The sequence below is a fragment of the Macrobrachium nipponense genome, chromosome 40 (genome assembly GCF_015104395.2).
Source record: "Macrobrachium nipponense isolate FS-2020 chromosome 40, ASM1510439v2, whole genome shotgun sequence".
Taxonomy (NCBI): Eukaryota; Metazoa; Arthropoda; class Malacostraca; order Decapoda; family Palaemonidae; genus Macrobrachium; species Macrobrachium nipponense.
In genome coordinates, this window is record NC_061101.1 from 13,031,655 (window position 1) to 13,046,654 (window position 15,000).

General features: G+C 41.0%; 1 protein-coding gene across 1 annotated transcript in view; it reads right to left on the reverse strand.

Moving 5' to 3' along the window:
• Positions 1-15,000, reverse strand: part of LOC135211923 (uncharacterized) — a 216,791-nt gene that overhangs the window by 120,162 nt on the left and 81,629 nt on the right. Inside the window, exon 2 of the mRNA XM_064245159.1 lies at positions 10,334-12,842. Within this exon, the coding sequence (XP_064101229.1) occupies positions 10,334-11,251 (918 nt within the window). The 5' untranslated portion in view covers positions 11,252-12,842. The remainder of the gene's footprint in view (positions 1-10,333; positions 12,843-15,000) is intronic.

A 15,000-nucleotide genomic window follows, 5' to 3' on the forward strand; every position in this document is an offset into this window, starting at 1 on the left:
CTCTCTCTCTCAAATCTTCCCTACTCAGCAACAGCAGCAGAAACCAAAGTTAAACGACGGGCATATTTGTCCTAAGATACTTCGGGAACAAGTTTAGGAATCCGTCAGCGTTTAATTCCTGAATTCCCGATTTCACCAGTTTCTTGATTCATCAAGGAATGGGCGGTGAATTCAGGAAGTAGAGCTGAATTAAGTTCTGAGTCGCCTTGAAGGAGTTTTAGATTGTTATGTTTGCGCCTGAAGGCAAAATGGCAGATTTTTTTATGGATATCCATCGAGAAATTAAGAATTATCGACGATTTGAAAATTGGCGACAAATGATGAAATTGTGCACGACTTGAAAAACGTCGACATATCGAAAATTGTCGTCAAATTGAAGAGCAGTTTTGCTGAATTTTGTGGGATGGATATACATCGACAAAATACGAAACCTCGACGTTTTGAAAATTGACGACAAATATACAATTGTGCACGACTTGAAAAACGTCGACATACTAAAGACTGTCGACAAATTATAGTAGTTATATGGTAATCACAATTGGTCACTAGTGATAAAAGCTGTATTATATAGATAATTAAACAATAAATAACCTTTATTTTGTTTAGATCTTTTATATTTGACAAAAATATTTTTCTTTATATATTTTTCAAAAGTCGAATTACAACAAATCAGAGTTTATTTTTTTAGATCACGAATTTGAACTGAAACCTCGACCTTGCGTCTGAGAGGAGAGAGAGAGAGAGAGAGAGAGAGAGAGAGAGAGAGAGCCCTTCAGATACGCGTCACAATCCGTCTTAATCCATCAAAAAATGTCGTCCTGATTTCAATAGCCCAAAAAAATAAGCCCTTAGGAAGGCCCGCCCAATGGCGTTTGCATAATAATAAGAAGTGTGTGTGTGTATGTGTATATATACACCGCATTATGAGACTGCAGTAGTAGTAGTAGTAGTAACGGCAGCCCTCTTCCTTCCATTATGGGACGGGAATTCGGACGTTAATTCTATACGGGAGGCATCTCCCAGTTTACTGCAATGCTGGTTGCTGGTGCTGGAAAGAGAGAGAGAGGAGAAAGACTGACTCTCTCTCTCTCTCTCTCTCTCTCTCTCATATTCACCCACACGCACACACATTCTGTAAGTCTATAAGGACTCTCTCTCTCTCTCTCTCTCTCTCTCTGTAAGGAATTTTAAAGTCAGCCCAGAAGAAAATTTCTCTGTCTCTCATATGTTGTGAATACTAAACTGTGTGAAGATTATCTCTCTCTCTCTCTCTCTCTCTCTGTAAGGAGTTTTAAAGTCAGCTCAGAAAAAAAATTTCTCTGTCTCTCATATGTTGTGAATACTAAACTGTGTGAAGATTATCTCTCTCTCTCTCTCTCTCTCTCTCTCTCTCTCTCTCTCTCTCTCTAAGGAGTTTTAAAGTCAGCTCAGAAGAAAATTTCTCTCTGTCTCTCATATGTAGTGAATACTAAACTGTGAGGATTCTCTCTCTCTCTCTCTCTCTCTCTCTCTCTCTCTGTAAGGAGTTTTAAAGTCAGCTCGGAAAAAAATTTCTCTGTCTCTCATATGTTGTGAATACTAAACTGTGTGAAGATTATCTCTCTCTCTCTCTCTCTCTCTCTGTAAGGAGTTTTAAGTCAGCCTGGAGGAAAATTTCCCTCTGTCTCTCATATGTAGTGAATACTGAACAGTGTCAAGATTCTCTCTCTCTCTCTCTCTCTCTCTCTCTCTCTCTCTCTCTCTGTAAGGAGTTTTAAAGTCAGCTTAGAAGAAAACTTCTCTGTCTCTCATATGTAGTGAATACTGAACAGTGTGAAGATTCTCTCTCTCTCTCTCTCTCTCTCTCTCTCTCTCTCTCTCTCTCTCTCTCAGAGGAATGAAATCATCTTTATTTAGCCTAACACCTCGTTTTCAGAAATTTGTATACCAGCTACGAAAGGTTACCAGCGTCAGCTGGTATCAAGAAGACAGTGTTCCAAAGATATTCTGAGACAATGTCCATTCTTCTAAAAGGTAACCAGAGTTCCAATTGTATTCCGTAAAAACGTCAGACTTCTAAAGGGTAAAGTCTGAGTTCCAAAGATATTCTAATGTAAGACAATGTCCAGACTTAAAATCTACCTTGACTTGGCTTTTTCCTGAATAAAAAAACTCTTCACTAGACGTATCAGAAAATTGTCTCCATTGTTTACATTTGCAGTTTGCTTTTGTCAGGCTGTTAGTCGTCCTTCCAGTTGACCTGCAGTTGACCTGTGCTGACTTGTTGTCGGTGAAATCTTTTTCGTTTTCATTTGGGATTTCTAGACTTCTAGCCTCTTGGTATTGTGTTTTTTTTTTAATTGAATAATTTTTTTCTGTTTCTTCTTGGTTTGATGGTCAAATTTCCATGCAAAATAATCAGTTACGGGTTATTTATACAAGCAGAATTTGCTTGAGAAATCATAAGTTATTGGAGATAATATATATATATATATATATATATATATATATATATATATATATATATATATATATATATATATGAACTAAATGCACTCAATTAGGTACCAACATAAAAAAAACCAGGTGAAAGGTGTGTGTTTTCTGTTTGTGCCAGGTCTGATGGCCTAATTTTTATTAATCAATTATAGCTTTATCTTTTACAAGCAGTTGCTTGAGCAATCATAAGTTACTGTAGAATAATATGTGCTGAAAAAAACACTATGCTTTATGATATAAACAGAAAAAAAAACCCAAGTCGAAGGTATGGTACTCAGGTAAAAAAATATAAAAATCTATGATTTGTACATCATTAAGTGGCTTGCCCAACCTTGTTATTTTCCCTGAAGGCTAAGCGTTTGCTATAACTTCTCCCCCCACCCCCCAACCCCCCGCCGCCCCGCCCCGCCGCCCCACCCAACCCCCCATTGGAAGGCTAAGAGGTTATTATAACCTCCCTCCCCCGACCCACTCAACCCCTTGATATGTAACAATCTATAAATGTGTCGTGTTACTTGGGTTCTTTGTAGGACTTTGCCATACTTATAAATTATTTTTGACGTGCCGTGTGGTAATTGTTACAGTCAGTGTCCTTGGGATCGTCTGTTTTTGATTGAATGTTATACGTATGTATGTATGTATGTATACATTGGTATGTAAGTATGTAAAATGTATGTATATATATACATATGTGTGTAGACATTTATATATATATATATATATATATATCATACGATGTAATATATATATATATATATATATATATATATAATATATATTATATATATATATATTATATACATATATATAATATATATATTATTAATTTTTTATATATATATATATATATATAGATATACATGTATACATACATATGTAATATGTACTGTATAATATATAGATACTTATATATATATATATATATATATATACATATATATATATATATATATATATATATATATATAATATATATATACATGATATAATATATTATATTATATATATAGAGAGAAGAGGTAGTATTCATCATTAAACTGGTCATAACAACATATGTATCAGTAACAATTATGTTGAATTACTCTTTCTGAGCCACTAAGAAAGATAATCTGGAATTCCTATTAAAAGAACACACGCAGACACACATACATTCTCTCTTCCCCTCACCCACTCATTCCACACCCACCCCACCCTCCCCTCTCTCTCTCTCTCTCTCTCTCTCTCTCTCTCTCTCTCCATCTCTCCTCTTTCCCCAAGCTCATTACATCCCCTGGGGAAGAGGGACATAATTCTCATGACTGTGGGAACCAGGTCTTCCACCTCATTATCAATCTACGCATTACAATCTCCGTCAGCAGAGGTCCTTCTTAGACCTGTGACTTGTATGAAGGTTAATCAGCCGAGGTTTTGGGAGATTAAGGGTCAATCTTCCCCGCCCCCACCCCGCTCCCCCGCCCAAGCCTCCCCCTAGAACTGACATACCTTTGTCTGTGATGGAGGAGGGGTGCCAAAATGTGCCTCCTGCCTAGGGCTAGAATTTGGATACAGGTAAATATCAAAGTTAAATGCCCATCTTGTGAATGTGATATAGATTTATAGAGTCTAGCACTTTTTCTAACCAGATACACTTTGGGTTTGGAGGTCAATCCCCCCCCCCCCCCCTTAAAAACCTGACATGACCTTTGTGTCACATTCAAATCTTTTACCGACCAAAATTCTTCTGCAGTTAACTCACACTTTCTTCATTCCACTGATTTCTCAAATAGTTTCCATCAGGCCTGCGCTAGAACTGGACACTAGGTTACCGCTCCCAATGTCGTTTGCTCTTTAAGAGAGAGAGAGAGATATTGTTTCAATACTTAACCCAATTAGGATTCAGGATTTTATCTTGGTCAGCTCAGTTCCTAAAAATTCCTTCTCGAATTCCGAGGTCTAATCTTTCATAAACCCACGAATGGAGCTCTCTCTCTCTCTCTCTCTCTCTCTCTCTCTCTCTCTCTCTTACTAAACAGCCGCTAGGCCAGAATTCTTACTCGACTTCTCCTCCACGTAATGCTTGTGACGTGAGCTGCAAGTTTACACGGATCTGATTACTGTCTTACGAGAGTTGTGGTACCATAACGGAGGCTTCTTAAGACTCCGGATGTGAATACAAGTTCACATATCATTGTGAGAGTCCCTGATCGTTTGAATACATTTGCATACGCGAGCCCTTGAATGAGAGGAGAGAGAGAGAGAGAGAGAGAGAGAGAGAGAGAGAGAGAGAGAGAATTGACAGTCATTTCGTGTGTGTTGTGTAAGAGAGAGTCTTTATATTGGTTCCAATCATTTCCAGTCTTTCTCTGGCGTAGTTACGTGCTTTCCATGAATTTGCAGTGTTCCTCTGACGCAGTTCAATGGGTTCCAGATATTTCCAGGATTCCTCCGACGTAGTTATATGAGTTCAAGATATTTTCAGTGTTCCACTGACGTAGTTCAATGGTGTCCTGATATTTCCAGGATTCATCTGACGTAGTTAAATGGGTAGCAGATATTTCCAGGGTTCCTCTGACGTAGTTAAATGGGTTCCCGATATTTCCAGGATTCATCTTGACGTAGTTAAATGGGTTCCAGATATTTGCAGTGTTCCACTGACGTAATTCAGTGGGTTCCAGATATTTCCAGTGTTCCTCTGACGTAGTTCAATGGGTCCAAGATATTTCCAGGATTCCTTTGACGTAGTTAAATGGGTTCCATATATTTCAAATGTTCCTTAGACGATGTTAAAGGGTTCCAGTGTTCCCCTGTTGTTAAATGAGTCCCATTGTTCTTCTAACGTAGCCAAATCGTTCCAGTGTTCCTATGACGTAGTTAAATGGGTTCCAGTGTTCCTCTGGCGTAATTAAATGGGTTCCATTGTTCCTCTGACGTAGCTAAATGGGTTCCAGTGTTCCTATGACGTAGGTAAATGAGTTCCAGTCATTCCTAGTGTTCCGCTGGCGTTGTTTAAAGGGTTCCTCCCATTTCCAGTGTTCCTCAGAGATAGTTACTTGGTCCAGTGTTCCTCTTTCGTAGTTAAACGAGTTCCAGTGTTCCTCTTTTGTAGTTAAATGCGTACCACCCATTCCCAGCGTTCCTCTGGCTTCCTCCCTCGCTTAGCCGGAGGAAACAGGTCCGTCCCTTCCCCCCCACCCCCTCCCCCTTTTACAAAGGAGATTAAAAGGGGACCAAGAATATACTAAGAGGCGTGGGAAAGGGAAAAGGTGACGTTGCCTGACTTCTTTTGCCTTCCACCTCTTCATGAGTGTTTCAACTTGGTTCATATCCCTTGGTTTGTCTGTGTGAATGTCTGTCAGTCTCACAGATTCTAGAGAGAGAGACAGAGAGAAGGGGGGAAAGGGTAGGTCAGTCTCTCTCTCTCTCTCTTCATAGGTGTTTCAACCTCGGTCATATCATATCTTTTCTCTAGTCTGTTTGACTTTTTGTCTCTATGTCTCTCTCCGAGGCCAGAGAGAGAAAGAGAGAGAGGTAGGTCAATAGGTCAGCTAGCTCTCTCTCTCTCTCTCTCTCTCTCTCTCTCTCTGCGTGAGTTTGGGAGATTCCCAGGGCGGGCACTACCGTGAAATGGGTGTGTCAAAAATATCGACGGTGACGCTTTGCGATGCGATATTGTTTATTCATGTTTCGGTGGCGGATTTATTGGTGCACGAACGAACGAACGAACGTACTCACGATTTTATTTATTTATGCAGGTCAGATTTATTTGATGGTTATTTTTTGCGAAAAAAAAAAATGTTTCACTTTCAGATGCTTTCATCTCGCGACGCTGCAGATTTACTTTCTCTCGTCCAAGATTGTTTCCTTCTTGTCGTTGTGTGTGTTTGTACGTGCATGTGTGTGTGTGTGTGGGTGGGTGTGCGTGCATGTGTGTTTGGGACTGCGTGCATGCGTGCGTGCGCGCTGAAAAAGCTTTTGGAAGGAGAGTTATTTTCTCTTTATTTATTGTCAGGAAGACTTCACTTCCAAAATACTTTCTACACTCATGTCTCTGCAGTCTGTTTGTTGTTCATTCTTGTCATTGTATGTGCGTGTGTGTATGTGTGTGTGTGTTTGAGCATGCGTGCGTGCGTGCGCGTCTGAAAAAGCTTTTGGGAGGAGAGAGAGAGAGAGAGAGAGAGAGAGAGAGAGAGAGAGAGAGAGAGGAGATCCTCTCCTCTGCGATGCTCCGGCAGGGCTTAAAGCGGATAGGAAGAAGGGGACCTGCCCCAGCAGGACCAGGCCGGGCCAAACTTTGGGGTGGGGTGTTTGGAGGGGCTGGGATGGGTGAGGGGGTGGGGACGGACTTGGCCCACCCGAAATTATCGCCAACATCATCATCACCATTCTCGACTGACATCTGCATCACCTTCACTTCTATAAGTCGTCACTTTTGGCAGTTTTATGTTCACTATTTAAGTCCTGAATCTGTTGAGTTGTGATGAATTAGAATCACTTTCATTTTTATCAATTTGTTCATCTTTTTATTTATTTATATATTTGTTTTTAACGTGTGAGAATTCTCCTCTTTCAGTGTTCCCCCTTACCTCGTCTTATCTTGTTTTTCTAATCAACACCTTAATATTCTTTGGAATAATAATAATAATAATAATATTATAATAATAATAATAATAATAATAATAATAATAATAATAATAATAATAATAATAATGAGCCAAACAAAAACTTCATTCGGTTTTCTTCTGAAGATTGAAAAGAAACCCACAAAATTACTGTGTATAACGTGTTTACTTATAAGTATATATATTTTATTTTACTCAACACTCGAGTACTTCCAGGCCCTATCTGTGGCCCTTTTTGAGTAAAATAAAATGTAAATACTTACAAGTAAACACGTTATACGCAGTAATTTAGTGGGTTTCTTTTTCAATGACAATAATATAAAACCAGTTCAACCAGGACCCATCACTCGACAATAATCTGGCCATTCCGTAGAATTTTTGAACAGGTCACTTTTCCCAGAAATAAGGTCAATAATTTTGCAATTTCCCGTCAACCGCTTTCCCCGAAGTAATAGTTCGTTCTAGGTCTTGGATGACTCTGCTTCTGAACTATGTATATAAGCTGCCACAGCTCAGACAGAGCGATGCAGCACCAATTTCCAAGTATTCCAGCGTCGGCAACGGATCCTAGACTCTAGGAATAGTGTTTCGTCTCTTCTGAGAAGGCATTGCTAACCAGCGTGAATTATCTTCGCTTAGAAGAGGAGATTTTGTTATTATTATTATTACTGTTGTCAATCGGAATGCTACTGCGGACAGAGTCCGTATACACTTGCGATCGCTCGTGCACGCAGATAAGTGGACCCATTACTTTATATACTTTATATATAAAAGAAAAATAAGGGATATAGACACCTAATCACAACTAATGAAACTTAACAGTTTAGGAAAGATAATCGATTATTTCCAACTCGCCGTTGAGTGGCAAAGTTGACCTGACTTCGCCTTTGGGACAATAACTTTGTTTGTTTTTTTTTTGTTTGTTTTTTTTATTGACAAACCCCCCCCCTCCCCCCCCCTCCCCCCGCTTATCCCCCCACCCCACCCCAAAAGAAAAAAGTCTTATCCTGAGAGTAGAGAGAGAGAGACGAGTGAGGAGTGATCCCGATCGGCTGTGGAAATCCCTTTGATCGCTGTGGAAAATTCTGATAAGAGAAAAAGATTCGAAAGAGAGCGAGAGAGAGAGAGAGAGGAGAGAGAGAGAGAGAGAGGAAGTAAGTATCCCATCGGCTGTGGAAAAATCTGGATACGAGAGATTCAAAGAGAAAGAGAGAGAGTAAGATTTAAAGAGAGAGAGAGAGAGAAAGAGAGAGCATGACTGAGAGCGAGATAGAGAGAGAGAGAGAGAGCGAGAGAGTAGCCGCTAGAGCAGAGACCTTTTTATCTACGACCTTTTTATCGCAGAGATATAGCCTCTATCTGCCTCACCACTAAACGAATTCACTTATGTGTGGTGGGGACAAGGGAGATGGCATGGGTCTCACCCCCCACCCCCTACCCGCCCCATCTCGTAGTGGTTTTGATAAAGTTTGTGTATGTTCCCTGCGTAGCATCTCTCTGTCTCTCTCTGTCTCTCTCTCTCTCTCTCTCTCTCGTAGTAGTAGTAGTAGTAGTAGCTTTGCGCATCTCGTTCGTTTGATGTTTTGTGGCTTTTGTTTATGTCCGTCGACTCAGATTTCTTCTTCTTTAGAGAGAATCTTTTTAACTGATGCTGAATTTCATTTATTTTCGTTTATTTTGCAGAAATATTAAGTTAAATCGACTTATTTTTTTATGTTTTGATACAGTGATGGAGAGTTTTGGTTGTGGGTTGGAAATAATGTCTTTTCATGGTAAGCAAATGGTACTTGTCAATTGCTAGTAATGTCTGAGGAATGTATTGTTGATTGAATTGCGCCATACATTTCACTGCTTAATGATGAATATATTTATTAATATATTTATTGATGTCTCAATATATATTTTGGGGTAAGACTTTCACGGACGAATGCCAGCATCTTCTGGGACATACATACGCACACACATACTCTCACAAACACAAAAACATATTTTTTTTATTCAACATAAAAAAGGGTTAATGTTATTATTATATATATATATATAGATATATATATATATATATATATAATATAATATAATATTGACATTAGCCGTTTTTACTGTTAAAAAAATGTGTGTTTATGTGTGTATGTGCATGTGTATATGCCAGCAGAAGATGCTATCATTCGTCCGTGAAAACCTTATTCCAAAGTAAATAATGAATAATAGATAAATAAATATATAATTACATATATACAAATAATAAATAAATAGAAATAAATAATCAATCCACCAGAGGTCACTGATGAAATTAAAAACAGCCCACTTACGGGTGGGGTTGGCGGGGTCGGGGGGTGGGGGGGAATGTCACCCCTCCCCTCTACCTTTTCTCTCAAACTCATACCTGAGACGTCCCAGGTACCTGTTCATAAAAATCTCGCCTGGTACAAGGTTATGGCGACCTCTGGGGAATAGTGAAAGCAATTTTAAGGAATTATTTCTTTGATCTCTTCTTGAGTGGTACTGATCACGCTTGCTATTGGGGGTGGTCGTGGGCGTGTGTGGGTTTGTTTTGGAGTTTTTTCTTTGTGGGTGGGGTGAGGGTGGTTTGTGTGTATGTGTGTTGTTTGTGTGTGTATGTGCATGTGTTTCATGTGTCTCTGTGTAGGTGTAAAAGCGTGTTTTCTTGTGTTTGTGGGTATGCGTGAGTGCGTCTTTTCTTGTTTGTGTGTGCCTGTGTATGTTTCTTGTGCTTGTGTATGGTGTAAGTGTGCCTTTGCTTGTGTTTGTGTTTTCTTCTGTTTGTGTGTGTTGAGTGTTTGTGCTTTCTTGTGCTTGAGTGTACTAGTATGTGTGAGTATCTTTTCTGTTGTATGTGTGTGTGTGTGTGTGTGTGAGATTGTGTGCTTGAGTTTTTTCTTGTGAAGGTGAGTGTCTGCTTGTGTTTGTTTTCTTTAATTGGTGCATGTGTTTGTTTATGGTTGTTTGTGCTTGTGTGGTTTTTCTTGTGTGTGTGTTTTCCAGCCAGGTGATTCGTCCAAGATGGATTTTCGTTCCAGAATTGTTGAAGGTGTCTCTATATCGTTTCATTTTTATTTACGTATCAATAACTAACCAGGGTGCCTTTGCTCGTTTGTGTGTGTGCGCGCGCGCGCGCGGATATGTCCTTTGATTTACTAAATAACCCCTGCTGTAAGATTTCAGTTAATTACAAGAGTTGATTAAATTTATGTCATTATCCGTCTGGGACGAATAAAAGCCAGCGACTTCGTTCTTACCTTCGTCAGAAGACTCATCATCTCCGCCGTGCGCTCGGGCTGCTCGGGACGCAGCGGCGGTTCCTTGGCCACCGCTGCCGCCGCCGCCGCTTCCGCAGCTGCTGCCGCTTCCTCCTCCTCGGCGGCAGCCTCCCTCAGGAGGGAAGGATTGGCGGCCGTCATCTCCTGCCGGAGAATCCTGGCGATCCTCTCTCTCCGCCGGATATTCTCCATGACCTGTTCCTCGAGCACCTTCCGCGGGATGTGCTCCTTGACGTGGTATCCCCGGTTGCGGATCAGAGTGTCCAGCTGCTCCTGGGCTTTGCAGCCCGTTCCGCCCTCCCCTTCTGCAGCGGGGTCGGCGTTCGCATCAGCTGATAGAAGTTCCACATCTGCCCCTTCTCGTCCCGCTGCGTCTTCCCCGGTGGCGAAGGTGACCTCGCCCTTGGGTCTGCTACTGAGTCTCGGCGATGGGGAGGAGGCGGCCACGCCCCCTCCAACCACGCCCACCGCCGCCGCCCTGCTGGTGGAGGAGGAGGAAGCAGCAGTAGTAGTAGCATAGCAGCCCTGAGTGAGCGTCGGCGGGCCAGGTACGGCGATCTGCCGAAGGCTGGGCTGGGCCACTGTGGCCAGGGTGAGCGCCCTTCCCCCCGTCGCCGCATCGAGGCCTACCGTCGTCACCGGCGCCCCCGCCCCCTGCAGAGGCCGCCCAGCCGCTGCTGAGGAAGGGGAAGGCGACAACGACTGACGATGATACTGATGATGCTTCTGCTGCTGCTGCTGATGCTGCTGCCCCCGACCGGTGTCGGACCCCTGCTGGGGGGCGTCTGATGATGATCCCCCCCCACTTCCTCCTCCTCCTCCTCCCCGACAGTCACGCCGCGTCCACACCCTCAGGATGGCGTCTTTGACTCCTCGCCAGGGGCCGGACTCCTCCATGGAGCCCCTGGGCCAGCTCAGCCAGCAGGCAGTGTGGCCATTGCACGGCCCGGCCGGCCACCACCAACAACTCTTCACGCCCTCCCACAGGACATCCCAAAGCCGCGTCCTCACGGCGGCCCCTTCGCCTCTCCTCCTCCTCCTCCTCCTCCTCCTCCTCCTCCTCCTGACGACTACAACGACGATGACGACGGCAGGTTTTTGCTGCTACTGCTGCTGACGAAGCCTGAGACGACAAAGCCGAAGGTAGACAAGAAGAAGAAGAAGAAGAATTCGCGGGTATTGAGGGGCCCGACTTCAGGGGGGTTATTCATCTCAGTGGGAGTGAGGAGGAGTAGTTCTGGCGGAGCAGGAGACGTAGGGAAGAGGTGGAGGAGAAGGAGGTGGAGGTGGAGGGGGGAGACTCTCGCATAATAGGTAGAAGCAGAAGAAGGATGAGAAGAAGAGGTTCTAGAAGCACCATTTGGGGGAGGGAGAGACAGACAGAGAGAGAAATGGCGTCTTTAGACCTTGTCCCTACTACGCTGCCTTCCGTCGCTTATGGTCGTTGCTTTGTCCTTTTTTTATTTTTTTCTCCCCCTTTGGTTCTCAGGATTCTTCCATCTCGCTTATTTCTACGTCTTTCTTCACTTCCTTTCAACTTCGATGGTTGACACGTAAATCAATCACGGACCTATCTTAATTATTACTTTTTATTAACTTTTTTTTTACTTATTACTTATTATTATGACGTCTGTTTAACTTCATTTCCCGTAAACTTCGTTGGCTGACACGTACACTTGATTTTTACGAACCTATTTACACAATTTACAGAAAAAATTCTACATTAATTTACACTTTTTAAACTTTTTATTTTATTTTATGTTGAGCAGGATTTCATTCAAACAGCACCACGTTAAAAAAAAGTTTTCTCTTATTTATTTTTTCTCAGAGAAATCGAAAGTGTATATTTTTATTCACGAACACTCGATAGAAGTCTGTTAGCTTGTATGGCCCTTTTTTTTTCCAAAACGGGACTGATTCTAATAATTAATTTTTATTATTATTATTTATTTATCAATCACTGAACACAAGACAGGCGAGTGGGAATATTACAGGGAGAGACGACCCCCCAACAAAAATCGAGTTTTTGAGCATGTGACTGACTGACTGACAGGCAGACTGACTGTGACAGGCTGACTGTCGACAGCTGAATAATAGACTGACAGACAAACTGCCAGACTGAAGACTGACTAAAGTTCTATTTATATATATTATATATATATATACCACTTAGATTGAGCGCTGGCTGCGATATTCGTTTGGTTTTCTCTCTCTATCTCTTTTTTTTTAGCCTTCAACCGTCATAGGGGCCAGTCCTTGTCTTCGCGAAATTGGATCTGCCCAGTCCTTACATCATGTGGTCACGATGTCCCGGGGCACCGGGGCACTGCAGAGGTCACGACCACTAAGGGCTGCTTCTTCTTCTTCTGCTGCTGCTGCTGCTGCTGCTGTTGTGACCTCGAAGGCACTATCTCTTCAGACGAGGGCATGACGGCTTTCAGGAGACCGTTGGGACGCTGGGCAGAGGGGCTGAGGTCTTGAGTGTCATCTGGAAGAGGGAAGAAGAAGAAGAATGTGAGGATTTTGTTATGTTTTGGTTGGCTGGGAATATTGATAATGTTTCGTCAGGGATTCAGTGTTTTCCGTGAGTTTTTTTTTTTAGGAATGGATTTGGAGACAGGTGTGAGATGTTTCGTTTTGTAACAGATGTTGGGTTAGATATATATATATATATATTTAGTAATATTCAGTTTTTTCCGTGATTTTTTTTTTTTTTTAGAATGGATTTGGAGGCAGGTGTGAGGATGTTTCGTTTTGTAACATGCAAGGTTATATGCAAGGTTATACACACACACACACACACACACACACACACACACACATATATATATATATATATATATATATATATATATAATGACTCTGAAACCAACATTTCGTACCCTAACATCTTTTACAAAGCGAAACATCTGACCTGCCTCTAAATCCATTCTAGAAAAAAAAAGAAACTCACAGGGCTAGAAACTCTCAGTCTCTCGAGAGAGTTCATATAGGCAGGATGTATATTCCACCTCTCCTGAGGGATACTTTTGAAAGACGTATTCCCCAGTAGAGGTGGAACACACATCCTGCCTATGTGAACTCTCTCGAGAGACTGAAAGTTTCCAGCCCTGTGATTGGCTTATCAACAGCCACTCAGGAGCGTCGTAAGGGACTGGCCTAGGTATCAGGTGCACGGTTGATGTGAATCTACTTTAGGAAGAACTATCTTCCCAACAGCAAGACGCCAACCCATTCTCAAGCCTAGCATGGTAAACTGTCTTCTCTTAACAAAAGGGTTCCAATCCCTCCAACGCGGGAAACAAAAGTTGTTTTAATGGAAGATGGATACAGGCCCATCCCTAGAGCAGAAAGGTTTAGAGAGAAAACCAATTTTTCGCCATATTTCACAAATAGGGGCATTTTACACTTTACGAGGTATACCATTCGTCTTGCTTCCAGATGTAACGACCTATATTACGCGCCGAGAGGAACCGGGTATGTTGTAAACAAGGAGGACCAGGTTTCCTTATGAAACAAGCTTTACTATTTTACTCGGATGAGATAGGTTTGGGTTATTGCAAGCAAGCGATCTTCTGTGTTCTGTGGTGGTAATAGATTTATGGATGTTTTGGAATTTTTTGAAAATTTCTTTGTTTATTTTTTGTGTGTGAGGTTTTAACGTACCTATTCTCTCTCTCTCTCTCTCTCTCTCTCTCTCTCTCTCTCTCTCTCTCTCTCACTTTGTGACAATAAATGCATTGATGATTTGGAATTTTTTGAAAATTTCTTCTATTTTTCGTGTGTCAGTTTAAATATAGTTATTCTATTTGTTTTTTGTGTGTGAGGTTAAATATATTTATTTCTCTCTCTCTCTCTCTCTCTCTCGTCCTCATCTCTCTCTCTCTCTCACTTTGTGACAATAAATGCATAGATGATTTGGAATTTTTTGAAAATTTCTTTTATTTTTCGTGTGTAAGGTTTAAATATATTTATTCTATTTATTTGTGTGTGTGAGGTTTAAATATATTTATTCTCTCTCTCTCTCCATAAGTATATGACCACATACGTATATATATATATATATATATATATATATATATATATATATATATACATATATATATATATATATATATATATATTATATATATGTATATATATATATATATATATATATATATATATATATATGCATCCATAGATACATACACAAACGAAGACAGTTTGCCAAACAAACCATCTCCCGTCTTCTAATTAGAACCCAGATTTAATCACACAGAACCGAGAATACCAAAGCAGTAATCACCCCCCCCAAAGAATGCTGGATACATCGAGAGGACCTTCCCCCACACGCAAAATCCACCTCCCCTAAACCCAGGGGATTAACTTGAGATGAAATCCCCCTCTTAGTTGCAGATGCAGCTTCAGTCATCTGACATTGTTGTACACGATGAGGACCTTGAATGGAAGATAGGGTTTAGAAGGTATATTATTATTATTATTATTATTATTATTATTATTATTTATTATTATTATTATTATTATTACTGGAGAAAGAAATCCACAGGTATGTATATGTGCTTATATTTAAAGATCGATTATTATTATTTTTCTTATTATTATTACTAGAGAAAAAATCCACAGTTATGTATATGTGCATATAT